This window comes from Pelmatolapia mariae, linkage group LG16_19 (assembly GCF_036321145.2).
Source record: "Pelmatolapia mariae isolate MD_Pm_ZW linkage group LG16_19, Pm_UMD_F_2, whole genome shotgun sequence".
In the NCBI taxonomy this organism is placed as follows: domain Eukaryota; kingdom Metazoa; phylum Chordata; class Actinopteri; order Cichliformes; family Cichlidae; genus Pelmatolapia; species Pelmatolapia mariae.
Window position 1 is genome coordinate 68,167,235 of NC_086241.1, and position 13,037 is coordinate 68,180,271.

Sequence of the window (13,037 nt, forward strand, 5' to 3'; positions counted from 1 at the left end):
CGTCACGTGAACCTGCAGGAAGTACATGACGTCAGTCATAATCTATCTGAGAACATAACCCACGTGATCTCCGGTGTTTTAATTAAATATCAGGATTCATTCAAAGGATTTAAAGAGTCTAATTAATTAATTGAACACCTGGTCCTCACCTGCAGGCAAAACGAGCAGCGGGAAGTATTTGAAACAACAACAACAACAATGATAATAATAATAATAATAATGCTGACGATGATGATGACAACAGGGATGTCCGGGCTCTGCAAAGTCTTTAAACCAGATATTAAAACAATCCGACTCATTGTGTGTTTGAGTGAACATTAGTACAACAAACCTTCATTAATAATTTTATAACTTTTGTTAGTTTAAAAAATATTAACGTGAAGCTTAAACGTCTCGTGTTTTTAAACTAAATCAGATTTCTGTGTTTTTATTCTTTCTGTATGAAGCTGCCGGTTCGTCCCGAAGACATGTGGAAGCAAAACTACGGAATCCCGGCAGGACCATGCATGAAGCGTTAACACGTTTGCAGCAGTTACAGCAAGTGACCGTTAGAGGGCGCCGTTTACTCATGATAGGTCAATATAATATAATATAATATAATATAATATAATATAATGTGACACTCCTGTTCCTGCAAATCTAAGATTGGACGATTGTGTGTCAAACACAAAGAAACATCATCCACCCAAGCAGCTTCTCAGGCGTCTCAGGCCAAAACAATATCATTCATAATATTTGTGATAAAAATCAATGAGAGATCAAATTGAAAACACAATCAAGACCGGAGCCATCAGTGAAGCTCTCATCTCAGTCTTCAAGGAGACGGTGAAGCTGATGAAAAGATAACCGAGCTGCAGAATAAATGAATGAGTTCCTCAGGCTCTGTTGAGACCATCAAAGAGGAGTGGAGGAGATCTGGTCCCTCAGGCCGATCGCAGCACCTCAGGTGTGCTGGATGTGGCACATCGTCAGGAGAAACCACGACCTGTGATCACAGGATTCATCTCTTCTCCCCACACAGAGCCTTATTATGGAACAATAAGGACATCTGATATAAACACCAGGTTCTCCTTTATCACACATGGTTTGGTGACGGAGATGTGACAGTGGGTCAGATGTTTAATCAAAATGATTTTCTGTCTCATGCAGAGGAGTTTACACTGTGTCTCCTCCTGTCAGGTGTTTCTTATTTAAAGACACACAGTCATCACTCATCATGTCCTACTGAACCAAACCAGCCTACACTTTATTAATGAGCTCAAACTGCACTGAGAAGACCCAACCTGTTCAAATCAAGATAATATGTTCATGACACCCTGACATTAACATGAGACTTTTGTTAAATTATATCCAACTTTTTTTCTTTTCTTTTTTTTGCCATGCTTTGTTTTGGAGGACAGAAAAATCTGGCTCAGGAGCCACCAGACTCCTGACAGGTGGAAGGCTCATCCTGATTGGACAAAGCAGACATCCTTCATGGAGATGAACTCACGCAGGTGCCAACGATTCAGATAGACAGAAATTGCAGACATAAATTTCATCACGTGCAATAAATAACTCCAAAAAATGTACTTCCGGTACAATTTGTTGTACTTTTCGGTTTGTTTGGTTGTTCTGGATCATCATTGGTTAAATATGTGGTTACAAATAAAAACAACATTAGGTGTTAAACATGATCCCGGTTGACTTCGTCTCTCTGAGAAGCGACATCTGCGACATCCCGTGAACGCAGCAGATAGGGGTGTGTCGAGGCGTGGGGGTTATAAAAGGTGGGCTGTGCCCCCCGAGTCATTCACCTTTCTCCCCCCAGCAGAACAGAGCTCCTCTATCACAGCCGACATGAAGACGCTGCGTGTGGTCGTCCTCGCATCGCTGCTGCTGATTCTCCAGCTCCGCTCACAGGTGAGTTGCGTTTTTGTCAAAGTGGCGTGGGTGTCGTGTTCGTGTTGAGGAGTTGCATTACGTTAAGAAGCTTTAAATGTCGCGTGGAGGGGCAGGAGAGGCTGCGGGACAAACTTTTTGTCAAACGTTAAATTTAAACACGAGACTCTGATCAAAGGTGGAGGTGAACTCTAAGGACCTCTCAGCCTCCCCACGGTGCGCAGCCGCACTTCGTCAGCTTCATGGCGTCTCTTGTGTTGCAGGTGGCCCGGGGGCAGGTGTCCACGGCGTCCACGATCAAGTCCTCCACGGTCAGCCCGTCCACGGCGTCCACGATCAAGTCCTCCACGGTCAGCCCGTCCACGGCGTCCACGATCAAGTCCTCCACGGTCAGCCCGTCCACGGCGTCCACGATCAAGTCCTCCACGGTCAGCCCGTCCACGGCGTCCACGGTCAAGTCCTTCAAGGTCAGCGCATCCACGTTGTCCACTACGACCGCTGCGTCCACGGTGAAGGCGTCCACTGTCAAGGCGTCCACGGTGAAGACTGCGACCTCTCCAAGAACCAGACCTCCGACAGGGACCGGCTCCCGGGGACCCGCCGCCTGCACTCCGCTGCTGGCTCTGTTGGCTCTCCTCCACAGCTGGTCCGGATGATTGGATCCGGATCGGCCTGGACTCCGTGGAAACTTTAGGTCTTCCTGAAGGAGGTTTAATAAAGCTGGGTTTCCTCCTGAACTCTGAGAACAGGAGTGACTCGTGGACGTGATCCTGTTTCTGGTGTCACTGATTTTGAAGTTTGTATAAATGCTGTAAAACATTTGGGACTGAAAGGCGGTGCTTTGATGTAAACTGAATAAAACTAAAATCTAAAACCACGTGACTGTTTCCTTCCTGTGCGGGAGAAGTGAAGCTGCATGAGTGAGCTCAGAGCCCCGATGATCTGACCCACTGTGGATCAGTCACACCAGGTCTGATTATCGGGCTCCTTCAGCCTCTTAATCTGGTTTCAGGTATTTTAAATTGGCACTGTTACCCTGAAGAGAAAATCTGAGCTTCCTGTAGTAATGGTACTCTCAACACAGGGCACACCTTCTGCCTCACATTTGGTCAACTTGGGTTTAAGCCTCCAGATTATGAAGTTTCTGTGTGTACATGCAGAAAGGTTTTAATTTGGAACTCAAATTTACAGCTAACATAAATGTGAAACTGCATCCATCTTTTAAACAGTGTATTCTAGTAGGTGCACTTTTGCCTGCAGGACTGTCTTAATTCTACTGAAGCAGCACGCACCGTGGCTCAGTTTTTTTTCTGTCCCAAGAAAATCTACCCACACCTTGACCAACATGTGCTGCTGGTATAAGGCAGGATGGATCAGTGCTCGCATGTTTACACCAAAGTCTGGCTCTACTATCCAAAATCAAAGGATCCAGCCTCTCTTTCCTGTTCTAGGTGATGGGAGTGGCACTCCAACCATGTCTCATGTCTCCCTGTGAGTCTAAAACACAAGCTCAGACTCTGCTGCTCATCAATAACAGCTCATAGCTCCACAGACATGCTGGAGGCAGAGATCCCTCCCTGCACAGATACTTTCTGAATTATTAACCTTTTGTTTATGCAGATTTTCACATCAGATGTTTTAATACTGGAAACATGTTGATTAGAAACAGGCTGAGTGAGAAGAAAGAGGACGTTCATGCAAAGTAAGCGAAGAAGACGTGAGCGAGGTGTGTGTGTGGGTCTGTGAGGATGATGTAATCTTCCTCAAAATAAAACTGTGTGTTTCCTTTACTGTTTGAGACGGGTGCTAGTTTCCTCTTTCTCTCAGGCTGTTCACCTGATGGTGCTGCATTAAAAACCTCCATAATTCACTCTTTATTTTTTTAAATATGATGCAGAGCTGAGTACTTGTAGTGTCTGGTTGGTAAAGCCTGTTAGTGTTTCTTCTATATGACCTCTGAGGTTTCTTTATTTCTGCACAATGGACTGAAATTTGGTGCAAACATGTCCCACCAGCCACCTCGATTCTTCTCAGCCAGTTAAAAGCCTGAATCACTTCTAACAGTTCGGACTCCTGTCGACATGGCCTGCAGGTATGCACGGCCCACCTTATCTCACAAAACACTTTCTGCAGGTTATTGTGTACAAGCTGCATGCAGGGGACTTTTTTAGTAACAGGAGTCTTACTGGCTTGCAGGTAAAAAAAAATCCACATTGATGAGATAACCTCCAGCTGGCCGTTGCACTGTGAGGTTAAATCAGCAGGCTGGTGGACGGGTTTCCTGCTCGCTGCCCAGCAAACAGGTCCCCACAGACTCGTGCACCAAAACATCCAGCAGAAATCAGTGTGTTCACAGTCTTTACAGCTGTTTGGCTGATGACATGTTAATTATGTCAGAATAACGTTTCCTCAATAGAATAATGAGATATGATCAATATAAAGTCAATAGAAGCCATTCCTTTCCAGTTTTGACTGACAGGCCAATGAGAATAGTGCGGTGCTCATCCAATCATGTGGCTGGAATGGAGTTAAAGTTTAACACACGCGCGCGCGCGCGCACACACACACACACACTCTCCAGAGCAGCATCTGTGAGTCAGCGGCAATAGCAGCGAGTGGCCGCTAGATGTCACCATAAAATCAAAGCCTATAAAAGCCCGACCTGCGCCGCCCGTTCATTCACTGTTCCTCCACCCGATAGAGAAAACGAGCCTCCATCACCTCCAGCATGAAGAAGCTGAGCATCGTTTCCCTCGCAGTCCTGCTGCTGGCTCTCCGTCTCAGCTCTCAGGTCAGTTTCACCATTGCATCTTTTTTATAAAAAAAATCTTTCAGCACCTTTTCTTTTAAAGATGGGGCGGAAACCTTTGTAGTAACGCAGTTTGTTTGCGCCTAATTAAATGCGGACTTAAGGAGCTTTAAGGCTTATGTTGAGGAGCATCCGAGGCTGAAAGAGAAACTCAAACTTCCACAAACTCCGAGTTTAGTGCTGTGGAAATAAAGTTGGGCAGAAATAAAGACCGGCGGGTTTTTCGTGCCCCCCCCCCCCCCCCCCCCCCCCCCCGATGAGTTCAAAGAAACAAAACAAAAAACGTCAGTGTTAAAATGTGGAATGAGTAACATTTATCGTGGGAGCGCAAAGAATCCCGAGTGGAAGATTCCTTACACCAGATTTGAGTGTAGAAGTAAACGTGAGGGGAAATTCTGTTTTTGTGGAATTTTGATGAAATGATTAAAAAATGTTTAAAGTTTTCACGGGATCAGGAGTTTGTCGTGACCCTCCGTGATCGCAGTTCGCTTTTGTGTGTTTCAGAGGGCCGAGGCAAACACCACCGCCCTCCCCAGCACCAACACCTCCACCACCAGCTCCACCTCCATCTCCACCAGTGAACCCACTAAGAGTGGCTGCGGGGGTCCCGCCCTCTCCACGCTGCTGCTGTCCCCGCTGCTGCTCACGGCTCTTCTGTTTCACGCCTGAGCGAGCGGACACGGCACAGCCTCCACGCGTGGACTGGAGACGCATCTTTAGTTTTATTCCAGATTCAATGTATTTTTTTCTTCTTTTCTTTCTTTGAAGTGAAATCATTTTCAGTGTTGATGGGAAATGTTTTGAAAGGAGCGCGCGCCGCCCCGATTGGTTGTCTTTACGCACCGGCGGGGACGCGCACCGCTGCTTTTCCTGGCCTGCTCTCTTCACGCTGTGAACCCGCAGAGGCCTCAGGGTGGGGGTCTGTGGTGCTGAGTGGGAGGGAGGAGCATGACGTCACTCCACCTGTGAAGAAGAAAATCCGTTTCAAGAGATTGTGCACGAACGAGTTTTGTACTTTAGACCAGATTTTGTCGAATTTTATAAAACGAATAAAACTGTAAATTGTAAGAACACGTGACTGAGCTGTTGTGGAGTGTTGCAGTGTGTGAAGTATAGATGCTACTGGAAGAGGTTGAGCAGGTGAACTGAGAACACTGATAATCAGGTTTGGTGTCCGTCTCAGCCGCACAGGCGGATTATCAGGCTCAGCTTAATCTGGTTTCGGGTGACTGTAAATAAACGTGCGGCTGATAGAATCGAAAAGCAGCTATTTTAAAGCGTGCTCTGCTCTAGATATGTAATTATGCACATTTACGCAGCTGCTTGCATCTATTATTTTGCATAGAACCGTTGGTTGTACAGTAGAGGTTTGATGGTCAAACATCCTGCTTGAGCAAAACGTTTACTTTTAATTTGAACATCACAAAAGCTGAATCGCTTTTTTCGTTCAGCTTGTTTAACCTTTGCAGACTTGCTGAAAGCACCAGTATGAAAACTATGAAGTGAATTCTAACATGTGGACACATCTCCAGGAGCCTTTTGGCCCATCTGACACAAAAAACTGCAGTAACTCGGCCTGGATGTGTTAAAAGCACGGATCACTTTTAAAAGTGGAGCAGAATGTAAAATTATACCAACTTTCTTTATATTATATTTTCAGTATGAGCTCAGAGATCCAAGAGATGAAATAATATTTGCAAAGTGAATCTGTGATAACTTGGAGGGAAAGAACTCAAAAGGGAGACACTCAGAGGAAGAAGAGGGAAAATCCGAGGAGCTGAAGTCAGAATCAGTAAACAAGCTCAAACACAAACAGATGAAAAGGAAGTGAAAACTGGAAACAGTAGGAACGTTAGAAAGATTGACAAACTGAGGAAGACTATCTAGTAAAGTACACGGAGTGTATACGCTGTGACAGGATGCAGGGGTGTGGCTGGGGAATAATGGACAGGTGTAGATCACAGGTGAAAGTAAGACCCAATGAGGGAGTGAGGATGAACTGAAAGAATAAAGCAGGTTTCAGTCACAGCGCTGAAAACAGTGTGAGGAGTCTGATAAATGTGACGATGCTGATTATTTGATATGTGGTCGTGGTTTAAAGGTTTGATCAGTTAAGTAAATACAGCTTCAAATGAACAACATATTACATGATGTGTCACTATTATTTCACAAACATGAAGCCAAAGTCCAGCCTTGCTGCTTCATTATGAGGGTAACTATGAGCCAGGTGCTGCTAATCAAACACACTCGATTAACTGATCCTCATCAGGTGTGAGCACCTCTGTCAGACCAGTTAGCAGATCTGCAACATTTAGGTGTGTTGACACAATGTCAGTAGTGATCTTAGAGACCAACACTCAGTCTGTTCATAAGAACAAACGATCATCATTCTGCAGTGAGAGATTATCCGTGAGTGGAAGACGTTCAAGAGGCTGACAGTTTTCTCAAAACTCCCAGGAAATTCACCTCAAGGTCAGTGTGAGTGTGAGTTAGTGGTGATTAGGGACAAAGTGGGTTTTATTTACCCCAAAATGTAGAAATATGCAAAGTAAACTAACAACAGCAGACCCTGAACTCAAGCCTCCAAACTGACAGAATAACAGCAGCCTAACACACAGGAAATAAAGGAAACTTAAATGTTGGCTGATCACACCGGTTCAACACACGAGGGGGAAATAAATATTCAAAAAATCATCTGGTAAGTAACATAACTAACAGTTAGTTTAGCAGTTAATTAAAATAAATAATAATCAAACCCAAGATGAAGTAAACGAGGAAGTCATAAGCCAAAGAAATGCACTTTTAAGATAAATTGCTAATTATGCTCCCATGATACGGCCCAATCAGCACTTCCCCTCTCTCTAAAAAAAGTCTTTCTCTTCTCTGTAAAAACTGAGAAGAGAAAGGAATCTGTCCTTTTACACAAAGTGGAGACGTTTGCCCGTAATGCAGAGCGCCATGTTTCAAGAAAAACCAAACTCAGTATATCGGCACAGCTGATGATGTGGACACCTTGCAGTGGCCCAGGAGCTCCTGTGTACTAAAGTGTTAGCGGCAGCTAAAGCTTGGGTTGCACTAGCCCAAACCACCAACCTTGAGTGAAGCAATGATGTAAAGCAGAAGTAAAATTTCCTCCAGAATGATGTGAGAGCCTGATAACATAACACAGAAAACCATTACTTCAAGCTATTGCTGCTGAAAGTGGTTCTCTGAGCTGATGATGGTGCAGACTTATTGTTTCAGACGGTGCTTCTGCATTTTGTAAATGGTGTTTATCTGAGGTTGTTTCCCTCATAAACCTGATAAAACCTGTAGAAAAGATAAGGGTACGATGATGTTACTGTGAGGCTGTGGGTGAAGTCAGTATTGTAAGATTCAGAAATCAGTCTAACTCCTGCTAATAAATCCACATGATGTACAGTGTTGGAAAAAGTCAGTGAGTACAACGCGGTGTTTCGTGTTCTTGTTTTAATGCAGATTTTCTTTGTTTTAACAAAGTTGTCCAAACCTGCCAGCCCTGTGTGAAATGAATTCAGCCACAGTGGAGGTTTTCCAGCATGAACTTTGAGGTCACGCCGAAACATCTCCACCCAATTAAAGTCCACATTTTGACTCGGCCACTCCAAGACCTTCATTCTGGCGTTTTCAGACATTCAGAGGTGGGCTGGCTCGTGTGTTTGGGTTATACACCAGGACAATGATTGAGCTGATGGGTGGACATCCTCCTTCAGGGTTTCCTGGTGGAGACCACAATTCATGTTTCCCTCAGTCACAGCATCCCAGACCATCACACCACCACAGTGTCTGCCTGCTGCTGGGATGTTCCCTTTATGAAACGCTGTTAGTCTGATGCAAATCTAACAGGAAATGGTTCAGCTTCTGTCTCATCAGTCCACAGAATATTTCCCGGAAGTCTCGGGTATCATCCAGATGTTTGTTAGCAGGTGTGAGATGAGCTTTTGTGATCTTTTTGGTCAGCAGTGGTTTCCTTCTTGGACTATCCCACAGTCCAAGAAGGACTGGGCGATCGTGGCTCAAGAGTTGGCAGTTCGTCTTGTAATCGGAAGGTTGCCGGTTCAAGCCCCAGCTTGGACAGTCTCGGTCGTTGTGTCCTTGGGCAAGGCACTTCACCTGTTGCCTACTGGTGGTGGTCAGAGGGCCCGTTGGCGCCAGTGTCCGGCAGCCTCGCCTCTGTCAGTGCGCCCCAGGGCGGCTGTGGCTACAATGTAGCTGCCGTCACCAGTGTGTGAATGTGTGTGTGAATGGGTGGATGACTGGATGTGTAAAGCGCTTTACTAGTCCTTAGGGACTAGTAAAGCGCTATACAAATACAGACCATTTACCAGTCTTTTTTTACAGTTGAATCATGACCTCTGACCTTAACTGAGGCAGTCGGGTTCTGTCACAGGGCATTCAAATCAAACATGTGGATCATCAATAATAACATCTCCGTGCTGGATCAGTCGGTGTTAAAGAGACCTGGTGTAGGTCACCAGTGGAAACTGTGCAGAGGAGGATGCTAGGCAGGGCTGCAATCTGACACACTGGACGTTTTCCTGGTGGGTCGACCCACTTTGGAGTGATGGGCCGGCCTGAAGGGCACACACTCAGTGGAAGTGTAGCTTTTAATTATTGTTCAACATGCTGCAGTACAACAAAGACATAACCCAACAACTGTGCCAACCTGATTATCTATCATCTCTGATGCTGAGCATCCAATGAGATGATGGCAGAGGATCCACTGTGGTGACACCAAAGGGTGCAGTGGGGGGGAAAAAAAGAAAAGATTATGGTGTGTAAGGGCACATTCCCTTTTTTCTCCACCTCACTTGAGTGAAACAGGAAAGTTGCTCATTTGCAGTGTTTCATCATAAAGCCAATAAAACTGCTCTAACTGTAAAAGGTAAGCAGCTTCCTGTAAAACTGAACACATCCTTGTGTGCACTCCGTGTCATGATTCTTCCCTCAGGTGTGGCTCCTACCACTAGGTTACACGAAAACTCGGAATTCCATCCATTCATTTCCTTTCTTGTCTAATTCAGCATTGCTGGCGCCCATCCCAGCTGTTACAGGGTCAGCACTGTCAGGACTCGTATTTGATCTTATATATGGTGATGACTCTGAAGAAGAAACGGGGTTAGCTAGCAAAATTAGCAATCTGGTGGTTTGCAGTTGATGTTATAAAGGATTATATCGACGCTGTAAAGTAGATGATGTAGAGATTTCACCAAGAATAAGAACAAAAAGAGAAGCAGCACCTCAGCCATGATGAGTAATTTGTCTATACGATCATAAAGTTCCCTTTTTAAACATGCTGCACTGATGCAACATGTTCAGTCTGTCACTACATCCTGTAAAAACTGGAACCTGAGACGGTTCAGACATTTTAAAGTACACAGTGTGCATTGTTTTAGACTGAGCTTGCTGCTCATCAGGCATGAGGAAACGTTTGTTTGTACTGCTGCTTTAAATACTCAGGCGTACTTATATTATTATTTATTTAAATGTAACATGTATTTAAAATGATACTAAATAATTTAACCAGTTCAGAAAAACAGGACAAGTTTAATTCATTTATTTATTTATTATGGTTAATTCTTTTACAAAAAAGGTTGTAATGTACAAACATGCATGTCGAAGGCTCTGTGCAGATACAGACTTGAGTTTAAATAAAATGTACTTCCTGTACTTGTTTAAAATTGTTCTTTGAAGCTTTTGTGTTTCTGTACATTCAGATGTTTGTGGCCAAAGTTTCTTAATTTTCGGTTGTGAAATTTTGACGAAGTTCACTAATACATGACAGCTCAGTCCGCTGGAAATGACACAATATGTTCAGTGTGTTGATTTGTAGATTAGCAGGTTTACATGTTTATGTAAAATAAATCTGAGTGATTGGATAAAAATATTGTTTCCCTGCATTGTAGAAAACAAGTGGAGATCTGTGTTTAGCTGAACTCTTGAAGACATTTGTAAAAGAATAACTGTAGTGTGAAACCTACAGGACACTTTGTCATATTGTGCAAGAGTTGAGAGTTTGGCTTTAAGTTGGTGTAAATGTGATTTGAAAGGAATTTCTCAGTTAAATTTCTGCATCTGGAGTTCCACAAGGCTCTATCTTGGGTCCTTTTCTGTTGCCTTTGCACATGTTCTCATAGCATGTGCATCTGTTTGGAATGATCTCAGACATTTATCACCTGTGACTAAGTCTACAGTAAGCTGAAGACACCGTCATTAAGCTCTCAACGGTTCGTAGTTGGGTTATTTTATGCAGTTTAGGGTGTGTGTGCGCGCGCGTGCACATTATTGACGCAATATTTAGAATAAAACTCGTAAATAATCTGTAAATAATCTCCTCTATTGCTTTTTATTTCCTCGTCTCTGATTTTGTAGCTTATAAAATGCCACATATCTCTCTGGCGCCCTCTAATGGCAGACAAACACTAACACTGTATTTCCTCATTTAAACGCAAAGATGCGTTTTTTCTTTCATGACAGTAAAGGTTATTTATGTAACCTTTATTTTAACTGGATAATACTACAATGGCTACTAGTACTACTACCAGTAATTATTAGCAATAACAACTAGAAATCAAAGTGTTTAAAATGCGTCCGAGCGGCTCACACACTTCAGAAGCCAGTACTCATTCTGACATGTTTAGAAACTGGACTGTTAACTTCCTGGTTTTCAGCCGTGGTGGCGGTGGTGATGGTGCCAACCATCTTGACCTTTTTCCTCCAACTTGACCTCCAAACCATTGGGTCTGAGCGGTCCCTGTGATATACGGAGACACCTCAGCATCCTCCAGCTTTAAACGCACGCAGTCCCGCTGGGTCATGGGAGAATCTGAAGCTGCAATGACAGCGACTGACCACTAGAGGTCGTCATTTATCTATCGTGAGTAAAATCGAAGCCTTAGATGACAAATTAAAGGAAAAATTCAAAACCTATATCCCTGCTTATTGCAGGGTAACACAAAACAAATTAAAGAAGCATTTTCCGATCAGAGCATCAAGTCAGTTAAACTTGTGGGATATAGATCTGGGCTGTCAAGTAGCAGAGGAGGATGCTAATCAGTTTAAGCTGCTTTGGCGCTAATGAAATTAACAGCAAGTGCACTAGAGGGGCAAAAGTGAGACCTCCAAATCGGGAATGATTTCACAGACAGAGGCCACTGACAGATTTTCACGAGGGTGGCCTGAGGGCCCGACATCCTCTACGGGGCTCTGTCCTCGCTGCATTGGGGTGTGCAGCCTGACTGGCGTTTTCCAGTTGGCACACGCAGCGCGGGCATCCTGTGCTTTTCATAGATGAGTGCAGGTTTACCCTGAGCACATGTGACAGATGCGAAAGAGTCCGGAGAAGCCGTGGATAACGTTACAGTGACAGTAACATGCGCGACTGGTTTGGTGGTGGATGACGTCTGTACAGACCTACAGTCAACGGCACCCTGACTACCATCAGGTATGGGGTTGAAATCCTTGGACCTGCTGTGCAGTGGGTCTGACAGCGAGAAGATCCCCCCCAAGATGCCATCTGTTGTCTCGTTAGGAGCGTAGTCAGGTACACATACAAACAAACTGATTACTATTGTCAGTTACTGCAATGAAATTTCAATTTTAGTAGCTTCCTCTCCTTTATTCACTCTGATTTTCAGGTGTCTGTAGGTATGTGCCCTCTGTGGGTTACTCGTTTTAATTTCCTGGCATCCTTTCATTCCCTTCACATTCAGTCCACATCAGTGCAGGTATCCAGCATGATTTATACCCCACTGAGATCTGAACTTCCAAAACTACTTTTTACCATTATATAATAGAGCAGGATGCAGATGATGATGCTCACAATGCAGAATAACATGTTTGGTTATTTGCTATAGACAATTCAATTCAATAAAACTTTATTGACCCCGAAGGAAATTGGGTGACTGTATATACAATGTGGACTAACCAAGAACTCCCACTCTGTGGACCTTTTCCACTGGGGGTGCTCTCGAGCTCATTGATCAATAATGGGATAAGATGATGAAGCTGTAGAACAAAAATCCAGATTTGGGTTAAAAGTTTTATTCTGGAAGTCTTTTATAATTTGGGGGGCATGTGTGGGCTCGAGAACAAAGACTGCTTCCATTCATAGATGTCTTCCAGATTTCTGTTGGAGGAAAAAAGGTTTTCTGTGAGTGTCTGGTACATTGCTTCACCCTGATCTGCACCACGATTGGCATCCTCCATTTTGATTTGAGACGTGAAACCATGCATGCTGACGTTTTGGAAGTTCTGGTCCCATTAGATTTTTTTGGGGGGGGGGATAAAAAAGGCTTTAAACAAGGAATGATGCAGGGTGTCCCCTTAA

The 13,037-nt window shown here is 44.2% G+C and overlaps 1 protein-coding gene across 1 annotated transcript; it reads left to right on the plus strand.

Annotated features, from left to right (window-relative positions):
• The first annotated feature begins 1,819 nt into the window (after positions 1–1,819).
• On the plus strand, positions 1,820–2,702 carry LOC134646396 (integumentary mucin C.1-like). Its single transcript, XM_063500284.1, has 2 exons — positions 1,820–1,902; positions 2,145–2,702. The coding sequence occupies exons 1-2, from the start codon at positions 1,840–1,842 to the stop codon at positions 2,535–2,537; spliced, it is 456 nt and encodes a 151-aa protein (XP_063356354.1). The 5' UTR covers positions 1,820–1,839; the 3' UTR covers positions 2,538–2,702.
• Positions 2,703–13,037: the final 10,335 nt, after the last annotated feature.

Bases quoted from the DNA above. Each gene is read 5' to 3' on its own strand.
- LOC134646396 (XM_063500284.1), top strand. From the start codon at position 1,840: ATGAAGACGCTGCGTGTGGTCGTCCTCGCATCGCTGCTGCTGATTCTC. The intron at 1,903-2,144 runs GTGAGTTGCGTT...CTTGTGTTGCAG, and splicing joins TTCTCCAGCTCCGCTCACAG to GTGGCCCGGGGGCAGGTGTC.